Source organism: Varanus komodoensis, unplaced genomic scaffold (assembly GCF_004798865.1).
Source record: "Varanus komodoensis strain SLA01 unplaced genomic scaffold, ASM479886v1 scaffold4, whole genome shotgun sequence".
Taxonomy (NCBI): Eukaryota; Metazoa; Chordata; class Lepidosauria; order Squamata; family Varanidae; genus Varanus; species Varanus komodoensis.
Window position 1 is genome coordinate 6626590 of NW_025335941.1, and position 14345 is coordinate 6640934.

General features: G+C 38.7%; 1 protein-coding gene across 11 annotated transcripts in view; it reads right to left on the reverse strand.

Annotated features, from left to right (window-relative positions):
- CFAP47 (cilia and flagella associated protein 47) overlaps window positions 1-14345 on the reverse strand; it is a 260884-nt gene that overhangs the window by 8222 nt on the left and 238317 nt on the right. For all 11 annotated transcript variants that reach the window (XM_044441887.1, XM_044441885.1, XM_044441877.1 and 8 more), the window contains 3 exons: window positions 14144-14315; window positions 11384-11545; window positions 674-842 (listed from right to left, as the gene is read on the reverse strand). In XM_044441887.1, the coding sequence (XP_044297822.1) occupies window positions 674-842; window positions 11384-11545; window positions 14144-14315 (503 nt within the window). The remainder of the gene's footprint in view (window positions 1-673; window positions 843-11383; window positions 11546-14143; window positions 14316-14345) is intronic.

Below are 14345 nucleotides of genomic sequence, written 5' to 3' on the forward strand. Positions count from 1 at the left end.
ATTACTGTTCCATTTACAGCTTTACAACCCTTTTTACAGCTGCCAGCAATACCTAATCTTCCACAGTAGGGAATGACCTGAATTACCAGCATATTCTGCTAACTCTAAGGAGATCTGTTTATATAATGCTTCCATGCATAAGCATCCTCCAGTCACAGCAGCAAAACAGGGATGCCCAAGTAAACCTGAGGAATCACCATCAGTCCAAGGGGTGTCCAAAATCACTGAAAGAGGCTGACCAGCACTTCCTAAGCACAAGAGATTAGAGAAGAGGAATTCAAAATCAAGAAGGTAAAAGAACTCTGCAAGAAACCTTTGATCATAAATATAATTGGTCAAGATACTTTGGAGTTTCTTCTTCAGATAATGCAGTGAACAAACAGAAACTGCTTCTATTTCATGATCATATTTCCTTCACTGATTTGAAACTCTACTTCTATTTTTCCTTGCACTAGGAAGAAAACCTTAACATACATCTTTAAAGACTGGTGCAACCAAGAACACAACATATTTTTTCAAATGCTTTGTTACAGCAAAGTAGATCAATTTTACTAGCAGGAAAACCTAGCTGCAGGAAAAACCATTTACAGCATTTATTTGGGAAGCAAACCATGAAGTCCATGAGCGTGCTACAGCAAAGCCCCCTCTCAAGCATCCCATTGTTAGGGCTCACCTGTATTACTAATGTTGCTTTATGTTTCTTGCTGTACATACTGGGCTTAAATCCAACAGTTATGCAGGTGCCTGCCGTATCAAGTGGAAGAAGTTCCCCAGCTTGAGGCGATACAACAAATTCTGGATCACTGCCAAGTAGGAAGTATGCTGTGTAAGGGTCTGGGTACCTAGGTAACAACACAGAAAAGTGGTCATGCATTTACACCCCTGCAATTATAGTCGCAAATAACTGGTAAGTGTGCCATAAGTGTACTCATTCTGCTATTGAGCTTAGTTAATTAGAACGTTGGACTTTCTCAGCCATCCTATGCCCAGGAATATTTTCAATGGATAACAAGGTTGTTTTTTTAATGTGACTCTCATTAGCCCTCTTGACTTAATGTAACCAGTGCTCATCCCTTCTATGGTCAGCAGGATACAGATATGTTCTGTTAAATATACCAGACAGCCTTCTCCCTCAAGCAGTCCAGGATGGAGTCTTCCAAATTAAATGAAGGTTGAAGGAAATCACAGACAAAACAATTACCACAGAAACACTGGCTTTACAAATCTGAAGCAAAATTGTTTTGGAAAAAAATATTGACTTAGTAGGTTCTAACAGAAAGGAAGGAAGGAAGGACAGATGAAAGGATGGACAGACAGAAAGATGGAAAGAGAGACAGACAGACTTGCATTCAGTTAACCAATCCTGTATGATGGAGAAGACCAGAAGAATAGGTGACCTCTAAATGTATTATACTACAATCAGTCACTTGGTGTTGAAAGATGCCTATAATCAGATGGAATAGGTAGTTAATGTAATTCTCCATTTACTTCTTCTGCCTGAAGGTACCATAACAATTATGAGGAGGACCAAACCAATCCCATCAATGAAGGCAATGCATGCAGAAAGCATAAACAATCAGGACCTACATAACAGCACACTATGAGTCTAAGACCACTTCTACTGATACTTTTCCAGTAGTGAAAGAAGGTTGGATTACAAAAGCTATATATCTTAAAACAGATATATATATATATATATATATATATATATATATATGCATATAACACTTGTCTGTAGATCAGGGAACATGAATCTTTTTTTTTTTTTTTTAACCAGGGAGCTGAACTCCAATTTTGGAAATTTGGGGCCACATTCCAGCAACGGATGAGCCAAAGGAAGAAGGTGGGGCTCAGGATAAAGAGAGCAAAGTGGGCAAGCCTATTTTGCAATTATGCTCAGACATTTTCCCACTAAGCGTATACAACACAGTTCAGTTCTGCTCATGTCTATTCTGATGTAAGCTGTCAGGCAACAGCGTTCAGTAGCTATCATGCTAAATGTATGCTTGCTTTTAAAAAATTGTGTCAATAATTTTAACAGTTTATGATTATTAAAATTGAAGTGCGCTGGGAACAATAGATGGCAAAAGAAGAAGGGGACGGCAGAGGATGAGGTGGCTAGATGGAGTCACTGAAGCAGTTGGTGTGAGCTTGAGTGGACTCCGGGGGATGGTGGAGGACAGGAAGGCCTGGAGGAATGTTGTCCATGGGGTCACGATGGGTCGGACACGACTTCAAGACTAACAACAACAAAAAATCTTGGTACTTCAAATAACATGATATCACAAAGTATTTATCTGCAATAACAGCAAAAATACCAACAGTTATTTGATAGTCCTAATTGCTGAAATCAGTGTCATGTTTCTTAGATTACACCCCATTCAGATTACATTAATTTTCATAGAACATGTTGACAACAAGAACAGGGTCACTTGTCATCTCAAGGAAAATCTTGTACTGATTACTGTCTTTTCTCATGATACCCCCCCTTTTTTTTGCATCAAATGCAATGCCTGGGGGGTGGGGAGAGAAAGAGTTCTTGATGAATGCAATAGCCATTTGAATCCAGGTACACTCACTATATATACTATACAACTGCAATTTATCAGAGAAAAATACTTTACATTTTCAATGCTATGAGAGTTTTCTAAGTCTCCTGTAAGCAAAGTTATTAAAGTCAGGTGGAAAATTCTTTTAAAAATAATTTGTTTTTCCCCCCCAAAATCCTCATATTCAGGAAGCCTTGTTATCATAAGATAATTTACAGTGGTAATGTTTTACATGACAACTTCAAGGTAGATGATAGGCAGTTTTTTAAAAAAATGTGACATAACTGCACCAGTATAAAGGGCCCATCATTCATCAGCATTGATTACATTATGTACCTGTCCAAAAGAAACTTAGCTTTAATCAATCACTCCAGAGCATGAAGTTTAGACACCAAAAGCGATTTCAGTTCTATGGATGACCCCACTGCACCTTTGGAGAGAAAACTCTAAATGCCTGAATGACACAAAGATTTGTTACACTGTTAGGTATCTAAGCCAAGGCTTCATATCAAATGTAATGCTGCCTCCAAAATGCCAGAATTAAAATATATTTGAAACCCTTTTTCAGCATGGAGGAAAACTAATTTCTCTCTCACAATGGTTTCATTATTAACTGTTGTTTTAAATGTGTCAAACATCACATATCTAAAAGCACAAGTTAGACTTTTGAGTAACCCATCTTTAAAAAAATTACAATATTTAGTTGTAACTTCTCAACAAACTAGAGCTCTATTCTAATTTGTACTATGTAAAAGTCATATGAGATCTTTCGATAAAACACACTAACTGGTCCTATTTTTATTGATAAGCGGTTCTGTGAAATTAATTCCACATCTAACTGAAGAATATTACAAAACACAAACATAATATACATATGTGCAACCATAGCTTCATGAATGCACTTGTTTACACCATATGTAATCCTGACACAGTGCTAATTTAAAGAAATCCAGGAGCAATTTCTTGAATGATCTTTTAAACTGTCCAGGCAAAGCAAACTTAGGCATTTTAATAATTCTACTTGTTCACCTTTAATTGTTGTCTTAGAAGGGAACAAACAACAAAAGAACATTCATGATTTTAAAATGGAATCCAGAGCAATTCAGCCAAATGTGGAGCAAAAATGCCATCCTTGTTTAATTTAGCATTACTCAAATGACAGAAAATCATACTATCCTAGATCGCGTGATGCATCGGTCTCCATTTAACAAGTTGGAACAAGAGGTAGCATAATAGGACCCAGATCTAAAGTATCAACTCTACTAACCCTGTGTACTATCAAATGGATGATCTAAGAAAAGAATTTTATTGGCATGCTCCCAGATTTATAAGTACAGATTTATTTATTTGGAACATTTTAACAGATAATATTGATTTTTCACAACATTAAAACCAAAAGAGGATAATATTCTTGTTTCAGTACAGCACATGCACACACTAACACCACCTATTTATTTAAAACATTATTTAACATTATTTAAAACATTTTTATGCTGCCCCCATCACAACAAAGCCTCGGGGCAGTTCACAACAAAAACAAAATATACAAATATAACAGTTATACAACAAAAATATTAAAACCTGGTGCATCTCGGCTTAAAAGATTTAAAATCCTATAAATACCAATAAATTAACAATTAAAATAAGTTTTAAACAAAAAGGTCTTAGCCTGGTGCCTTTATTGTTAGCTGTCTAGATATATAAAAAAAAATATTACTTTTTTTTTAAAAAGCATACAATAAGCCAAGCATGCTATTTAAGGCCAAACAAGAAATAGAATCAGCAGCAAAGAATAATGTTCTTAACAGCGGAATATGTCAAATGGAATAACTCAGTGCAACTCAACTTTATAAAGCCTTAAAAATTGATACAGACCTGTTGAAACAACACAGAAGAAAGATGTGCAGAGTCTTAGGTAAAATCAGAATCAGCCTGAATATTGACATGCTTGCTATTTCTCCCTATTATTTGGATGTCTATCTTATTAAATCTATGTTCCACCTTTCTACAAAGGAGTTCCAGGTGGCATACAATGGCAGCTCCAGGCTTTTGCTAGCTCACAGGCAAGTTAACCTCAATGGGTCCCCTCCGTAATTCTACCTTTTCACCACAATTGTCACTAGCTGGTGATGCCTCTTTCTCATCATTGCTACCATCTGCTTGTTTGACATACAGTGAGACAGTGATCAAGCAGGCAATGGCATCTACTGTTGCTCCTTTTTACTACTACCATTGTCTGGACCAGAAAGATAGCAAGTGAATAAACGGGATGCAATGGTAAAATAGAAAGAGAGCAAGTGAACAAACAGGTTGCATCCCTGCTCCAGGGTTGGTCACCATGCCTACCCTGGATGCCAGCCCTAGTGACATACATAGTTCTTCTTCCCTCAGTTTTAGCCTAGTAGCAACCACTTGAGATAGATACAGCTGAGAGAGGAAGACTGGCCCAACATTGGCTGGGGACTTCCATGGTTGAAAATCAGAACATGGACTGTTCTGGTTGCCAGAACCAGGACAACTACCACTGGATTTGCAGGATGAGTCCCAAGCTGGAGCTCACATTTTACTGATGAGTGCCAGCTGAGAGTCCTTGGGGAAGAGCTGTATGAGAGCAAGCTCTTCCCTCTAGAACTGGCTGCAGAAACATGGGTTTTCCTCTAGCTGCAGTGCCTGCTCCTGGTTCCTGCAGTGGCTCCTGATGTTGTTTCAGCAGTGCGGGTCCTCCTGTTTGCTGCTTTGCCTGCATGTTCTTGTTCCTGGTCTCTGCCTTTCCATGGTGCCTTGCAGTCATGCCTGTCTCTTTCCTGATCTATATCCTGCCTTGCAGTGTTGCCTCAGTAACGCAGGGAGGGCTTCCTGCAAGCTGTGGTCCAGCTCCTCCCTCTTGCCTGACCCTTGCAGCACCTGGTTCCTATTGTGCTGTGTGTCCTGCCTATTATCCTCTCCAAGGTACCTCTGGGTGTCTTCCTAGTTCTCAACCCTTGGCTTGTTCCTGACCCTATTTTTGTTCTGCCCTCATGCATTCTTTGTGTTCCTGACCTCAGCCTGTACCATGACCATGATTTGGACTTTCCTTTAAAACTGGCTTTTAGATTCCGTCTTTCCTGAAGTTCTGTTGCCCATGTCCTGGTGTCTCTGTTGTTCTTGTCTTGACTTTTCTCTGGCCACCTGCATCCTGGCTGTGAACCCTGACACTGAGTGAGGCTGAGTGGGAATTTGAACATGGCTGCCAGCCACCAGCCCTATTCAACTCTAGCAATTGCTGTACAGTAGTATGTGTTCTTCAGTATTGATACAGATGCCACCATACCCTTTTTACCAGGCACTGCTTTCATCTCATCACTATCTCCAGTTCTCAGTATCTGGGAGAGACTGGAAGTACAGAGATGGTCATTCAGCAGCTGCTAGATAATAACTGCAACAAAATGCTTTAATCAATTAATTATTAATAACATGCTTTTATAATGTTTTTAATTGCTTTATTGTTAGCTGTCTAGAGATGCCATGGGCAAGATAGGCAACTTATAAATGTTTTAAATAAAGAAATCTATTTTTAAACATTATAAAAGCAACCTAAAATTAAAACTAAACAGAACTCCTGGAATGACTTTATGATAATGCCTGAAACGATCCCCTAGGAAGCATGGCACAACTGAATATAGTTGGGATAAGAAGGCAGTGTTGCTATGTTATTGCACCCTAGGCTTGGGCTTCCTGTGCAATACCACAGAGTTTCATTTTTGCTCCCTGGTTGGTTGGATGTCAACAGAGTTGACATACAAAGAGAAGAAAGCCTACTGTGAAGAAACAAAACAAAGCTCCAGTTATTACATCAAATTAACTTTTAGATTTAATAAGTTCAGATAATTCCATCTTCTCCTATGCCAATTTTTAAAGTTATCTGAGGATTCTTCATGTGACAGTTATGTGAGCGTTGGGAATCTCCAAGTAAAAGCTTTGCTCAATACTGCTAGGGGAAGAACAACTAGAGCATCAATAACATGAGCTTAGAATTCTCTGGTTCATAAACACAAAACCTGAGTAAGTCCACTGGGTATTGCTCACTAAAGGAATGGAAAGAGGAAAGTCCATCAGATATATTTTATCATCCGTTAATTAACATTTAGGTACATGCAAGTCTTGATGTGGACAGGATTTGATAAGAAAACTGGGAAGTGTACATAGGCATCCATTAACTGGTTTTAGCATGTCATATCCATCTGTTTGATTTTGCCAGACACACTATTCACTACATCTAGATTCCAAGGCAAGCTTGGAGAACATTTTAGCCCACAGGCTGCATCCCCCTCATGTGCAAACTCACAGAGGTCACATCTTTGAAGAGCCAAGAGGCAAAAGTCAATGAGTCAGTGAACCCATGATTCATAAATGTGTGATAGGTAGTATTTGTGCAGTATTTATAGTATTTTGTGGTTCCAGTCAGTTCTTTCTTGTTATTTCAGCCACCCTCAGAAGAACAAAACCATCTGCTGCTCAGTTCCATAGACTAGGCTGCTAATCAGCAGGCAGGGGTGGGTGTGTGTGTGTGTGTGAGAGAGAGAGAGAGAGGAAACGAAAAGAACCTGTTTTCTTTGCACCACTCACCTTTTCCATTGTTCATGCCCCCACATTTATTAAAAGGGAAAGTGAGGGGTGTTTCTTGGGAGAGTGCTTCTGAGGACATGCAGAAAGCAGCAAAGAGATGCAGGGGAAATTTTTCTCCCATGTGGGACGAGTCAAGCTAAAAAATAATTCTGGGGCTTTAAATATTTGCCTTTCTCTTGAAGTAGACTTTCCAAACCCTCAAAGTACATTTCTGGACCTGGCTTAAGCAAATGTCACTGGCATTCCTACCATCCTCAGATTATTAATACAATCAATTTAGTAAGTGGTTAACATGGGAAAGCATCACTACTTGATAACACCCTCCCACCCCAAACTTTAACATAAACAGGAAACACATGGCAGGAAAAAAAATCTGCCCATATTTTCATACCAAGTAAATCCATGGTAACAAACTTTACCTTTGAGTGAACTGATCATTCAGGTAGTGCCAATGTTTAGATGACCAAGGTCATTTATGGAACAAACACCATTCTGCTCTAAACACGTGGACTTACTCTAGTCACTCCTCCACACTCTTCATCCTATCCTGCAACTAAAGTTCTACACTCTCTCAGCATGTGCATCTGATAGCATCATGCCCAGGGTTGGCCAAAGACATCTTGCAACCTTCAGCAGAGCACAGAGTGGTGCCCCCTCCCAGCCTACATCAAGACGCATAGTACTCAAGTCAGTCAAAAAAATGTCACAACCAAATCTCCCTTCTCAGGAAGTAAAAATACAGTGATAAATTCAACTAAGAATTTGCTACACTGTGTTCATCACACCTAAAACCAGCTGCTTGAGATGGTTGCCTAATGGTAGAGTTGGCTCTGACCAATACTATCCTGCCCCAAACAAGTGTCTTTGATTCTGTCGAACTTCCCTCCTTGTAGTGAATTTAGGCATTGGGAAAAAAATTCATAAACATTGACATTTGCAGTAAGTATGCTCAGTGTAAAATCCTAGTAGATTTCTAGGGTGAGTTTATATCAGGGCAATTTGCCTAAACAAAAACAGTAAAAGATGTAGCAGTAGAAAATTGTGCAACATGTAAAAACAATACTTTTTCCTCACAGCATTTAAGGGTTAAAAGCATTTTCTGGCTAATGGAAGCTTTTTAAATGCCAACTGTATAGTTCAAGAGCATCTAAGCTAGAAGATGCACAGCTGCCTTGCTAGAATTAGAAAATGCTATTTTAAAATAAAAAATGGTGGTAATGTTACTATAGAGTCTAAACTTTCCAGTGGCCTTGTGTATTCATGCCTCATGTATTCATGTGCACATGAGAATACTAAAGAAAGGGTGATCAAGACCAGAAGCTTCTTCTGTATGTGCCAAAATCAAGTTATTCAGAAAAAGATGAAACAAAAAAATGAAGAAGGGAGGGTGATTTAAAAGAAATTGGCAGATAACAGATTACAAAGTAATCTGGAGAGCAGAAAGAATGGGCAAAGAGGGAAATACTTTCCAAACATAATAAGGTATTCTGCAGTTTCTCTGACATGAAAAGACTGAGTCAAGCTTGCATCATGAGCTTTCTTCTATATAACTATAATGATTCAGACTTTATTACATGTTTTCTGAGAACATTAGGTCTCTTCACTACTATCAAACACCTACCAGCAGATTATACCATTTCCAGTGCAATTGCTTCACTTTTGTGCTCTAAAACTGCCTATTCTATTGAACTGGATAGCTTCAGCATTGTGACAGAAATCTTTGGCAAGGCCTGAAGAACCCTTCCAATGATAACCATGAGATAACTGTGACAACTGCTCACCTGAGATAAACAGATGCAAGAAATCAGCTCTTTAAAAAAAGAAAATCACTAATGCCCAAGGACAGCCTTTGAAAGTACAAATGTCAAGATTTTATTTTACTCTCCTCTCTCTCTTCCAAGCATTTAACTGAATTGCTGATAAAAATTCAGGTCAAAAATTGTGAAAGTTCCCAGTTCTCACAAAAGTCTCCTCAAAAAAATAACTGGCTTCTCATGCCCTGCCACCTCTCAAAACACACAGAGAAAGAGGAAGAACTTTTTTTGGCCAAATCAAGGACTCAACAAAATTTATACTATTTACAAACACATTTCTTCCATCTTCATTGCAATGAATGGATCAAACTGCTTCCTTTGGAGATGAAAGAAAGATGTCGCAGGAATAAATTTTGTAGTGGAGCCAAAGTACTCCCTAGCAGTCATTGATCAATGTAGTCTTTAGCCTCTGCTCTTAATTCCACCTCTCACATTGACTGGGCTCATATAACATCATAATAGTTGAGTATGGACTGAGTGCAGGTTGTTGATAGACCATGGGTTGTTGAGAAAACATGAGCTATCATATTGACTGAAGTCAGCTGTGTTAACACCTCATGGCTTCTTAAGCATGAACAATCCAAGAAGAGAACCCATGGTTTAATGTTACGTTGCGAACTATGGATTGTTCACCATGGTTATTCACAACTGGTTCAAACAGCATGATGACCCACATTCCAACAACAAAGTGCAATGATAACCCACAACCAACTCATCTTCAATTCTTGAGTGCAAGTTATTAAGACAGCCAGTGTTTCCCCACTCCACACACGCACTAGTGAAACCATTAATTCTTGTGCAGGTGGATACAAGGTGTGTACAAGTTAAGGGTTAATTTCCAAGTACTCAAGGTATGATGGCTGTTTATGCCATTATTTTCTATGAAAGTGGAGAAAATATGCTGTGGGGCAAAACTGGAAGTAAGGCAAAAGTCACTATCCCGTGGGCCATCTCCATTGTCCCACCCATGATTTATTCCAGCATCTCTTAAAATCAGCAGAATGCAATAGATTAGCCTATCTCTTTCAAAGAGACAATTTCTTTCAAAGCGACAATTTCTTTCAAAGAGACAATTTTAAAAGGATTCTGGGGGGACTGGCAGTCAAAGCAGTGTTATTTGCACTTTCCAGAGTTCCCATGAACCTCAGCTGACTGAGGTTTTGCTTGGCCTGTATGATTCATTTATCTGGCACAGAATCTACCACTTCTGCTCAGATTTTCAATTGAAATGTGAGATGAATTGGGGGGCTTTTAAAACTTTGAACTCCCATGAACCACACTTAGAACATCACCAGCATCCCTATCACAAATGTATCAAAATGTAAACTTAGAAGAGCCTATAGTGCTTCTATTGGCTTCTTTCCATGTAAGTTTCAACAATATTGTCTTATATTTTTATATAAAGAAATTCAAATTGTGAATCATTCTTAAAATTCTAGGACAGCAATTGGACATGTTATAAGAGCAGTATGTCTTTGGGCCTTTGATTAGTCCCCAGATTTCATTCTTGTTTCCGTCACCTTTTATTCGCTAATAAAGTATCATTTTAAAAGATTTTTTAAAACTCATTGACTGGTTAATGAGAGAGAAAGTGTCCTTGATTTGTTCTCTGTCACTTGCTTTGATTCACTTCTGGTAAAAGATACTATGACCTGACAATGTAATTTTTTCAACAAATCAGATTTTTAATACATTTTCTTTGGTCAGTGCTGGTGGATCTGAGGGACAAGAGTAGGACAGAATTTGGAAGATATTGCAAGATACAAACATCTCTCCAAAAACATTACAAATACTGCATGTACAAGCAACAAAAGCCAACTTATCATTTCATACTAAAAATCTATGAACTGTATACTCCTCCCTACTATATTCTCTATGAATATTTCTGAATGACAGTCATCAGATGCTATATATTTTGTCATAATGATCCAGGGAAGTAATTATCAGATCTAATTTCTATTGGTATGTTTGGGTGCCTACAGACAAATTCTTACTATGACTAATTAATGGAATTTACCAGTTGTGAACAATGAGCCTCCTCCACTCATATTTTCCCACTGCTTCTTTCATCTTTTTCCTTTCCACAGAAAACACAACAAAAGGGAAACATTGGAATAGTTGCACAGTGTCTTCTGACTGGTAATCCAAGGAGCCATTGGGAAGCACCCTTTACAGGCCCACAGACTCAGTAAGTATTAATCCATTCATGCACTACACCCCCAAGACCACATTATTTCCACATACGTTTGGATCTACTTGGCACACTGGGATTTGGAGAACGTCAGGCAATCAATAATATTGACCAGCCCCACACAACTCCCTCTCTTCCCCTCCTAACAAGCTGAAACTCCCCGTGGATGCTAGATTTCATCCAAAAACAAAGCAAAACAAAACTACTACAGGCATTTTTCTTACCTTGTTTGGCTTGTAAGCCTAAAGCTAATTATAGATTCTTTGTTTAAACCTGCTGCTTCAATATTGATGACATCATCTACTTCTGGCTCAGTGGCAATGAACTGTATTGGAAACTTCCAAATGCCTCCTGTGCAGCACTGTACCACCAGCATTGCTGTATTCCTTCAAAATTAAGTTTAAAATATTCATTATAATGGAAGGCATAATGAAACGAAAGTCAAATAAATCAATGTCCAAGTTGCAAGGTAAGCCTATATTCCAGTAGAACTGTAATGCATTACACTGGTGGTTCTAAATTGGATTGTAGATATTATTTTTAGGCAGGATAGTATATTCATTCTTACTTTGTAAAAGGCTGTCAGCTAAATATGGCATTATTTTCCTATGTGCCTCTTATGGAATGAAGAACTGAACTAATTGGTGCCATCTAATTCACCATACCCTTACATTTCAGCAGCAATCTTGATTTCTGCAAAGTGACACCTTGATTTATCAGGTTCCCTAAGAAAGAACTGTTTACCATATGACAGCCCAGTAATGGAGATATAATTTAAGTTCTATTTTTCAGAGAAATGTAAAATTCTGTCATTAAGGTCAAAGACAACTCCCACAGATTTAACTGGAGATGAAATTTTATTCCTAAGGAAGCTATAGCTAGAAAATTATTATCATTACTACTACCCCACCCCACAGCTGCAGCATCTATTTAAACTGGTTTTCAGATGTCTTTTATCTTGATTACCCTTAACAACATAGAGGGTGAGTGACAATGAGCCTGCAGGATGCATTCCTAGCAGAGGCCAGATATGAATCCATCTGCCCAGATTCAAGTCCAAGACAACCTTTATCCAAAGGCCCAGATTTATTTATTTTTACTACTCTCCAGTGTTCCCGCCTGTGATGGTACAGAACTAGATATGCCAGCATTGGCTTTACAGAATGAGAAATAGCATATTTGCGGGACAATTAACTTGTCACATATAATAGAGCTAGAGTTACCTATTACACAGCCAACATGACCAGACTTGGAATGGCAAAAATCTGCCACGTTCCAAAGAAAGGAAATGTGGGTAAGAAGCAGTATTTTCTTTTCTATACTCTGCTCTTAATGCAGAACCTGGCTGTATTCCAGAGTACACAGAACTCTTGTGCAGATAGGCATCTCCAATCACTAATAGAGTCATTGTAAGCCACCCAGAAAACCTTCAGGTTATGGGGCAGCAAAGAAATTGAACGAAATAAAATGAAGTAAATAATTATGAGCATGCAAAGAGTTGTTATTGTTTACATTACATGATCGTGGGGAGTCTAGGGCTGGCAAGTTCCATGCACAAATTTCAAATCATGGGAGGTGGTTGAAGCCCCATCAGTGAAGGTGTTTAAGGAAAAGCTGGACATGCTCATGGTAGGCATGTCATGAGCAGAGCCAGATGGAGCCGGGGGTCAGACTAGATGACCCAGGAGATCCCTTCTGACTCACTCTGTTTCTGTGATTCTATGTTCTAAGTCCTGCATGAAAAGGCACTGCTCAATTGATTGGGGATATATCAACCATAGGAACTCATGCTGCTTTTTCAACAGTTTCATAAGCATAGTAGAGGGAGAAAAATGATACATTTTGACAGGACCATGGGTGTTAGGAGATAATTTTTCCAGCTTGCAAATTCATTATTCTGAAGGAAGAGACAGGCTAAAATGTATATCATGTTTCAGAATGTTTGTGCAAACTTGCTTCCATGTACCTATGCGTATGGAGTGTCCAAATCTTGTATCAGCCTTCCCCAGCCCGTTACCCTCCAAACATTTTCAACTTCGAATCCCATCATCTCCAAAACATGGCCAATTGAAAAAAATACTGGGAGTTTCATTCAAAACATCAGGGGAACATTCATGATGGAAGACTGTTGTATGATCTTTCAAGAGTTGCTGGATAAATCAGAATATTGTGTTTGGAGCATTCTGTATGAACAATGCTTCAAATCACAGGGAGAACCTATGTACAGCTGACTTTCCCTTATAGATACCCCCATAACATGTGAGCCAGAAGGGTGAGACCAGCAGCTGGGGTACCACTTTCCCCCTTTGTGCATTTATTTATTTATTTATAAAATTTGTATGCCGTCCAATTACTAACGTCTCTGGACAGCTAACAGCATAAATAAATTGACGACCCACTCTGGCTGCAATTAATAAAATACAAAAATACAATTCAATATTAAAACTTATTAAAATATTGATTAAATAAAAACGTCTTAATCTGGTGCCGAAAAACATATAATGACGGCACCAGGCGGACCTCTCTGGGGAGCACATTCCATAGAGGGGGTGCCCGCACAGAGAAGGCCCTCCTCCGGGTACTCTGTCTCCTAATATCTTTCACAGAGGGTTCCCGGAGGAGGGCTTCTGTTGCCAATCTCAGAGTATTAATGCTATCCCAGAAAAACGGGAGCCAGCACTACTGACAAATGTCTGGATTCTAGAACATTTCTTAGCAAATGAGTTGGGCCTCTGCTGTCCAGGGTGCATAAAGAGAAGTGACTGGACTCCAGGTCCAGAGAACATTTACCGAGCTTTTGTCACTTTTATATCAATAAATATACAGGTCAGATAAGGCACTTAATATAATGAAACTAAAAGACACCCTCTTGTTATTTCCCCTCTGTTTTGAAAAACTAGATCAAGGGTAGGAAAGAAGGCCTGGGAAATCTGCACTGAACCCGGACAAATAATGCTTGTGGACAGTTCTAAATATATATGTACCTTACTGGCTTGCTGGGCGCAAATACTATATTGAAAACCAAGGTCACAATTCCAGTTTTCAAATCCCGATCTTTGTTCACCAGGTTTATAGCTACTGCAGATCTCAGCTGAGATTTTACCCTTTCAGATTCAAATTCAATTTCATACTTGAATTCTTCTGTTGTAGAGAATCCTACAAAGACAAGATCATTATAGGTGCATT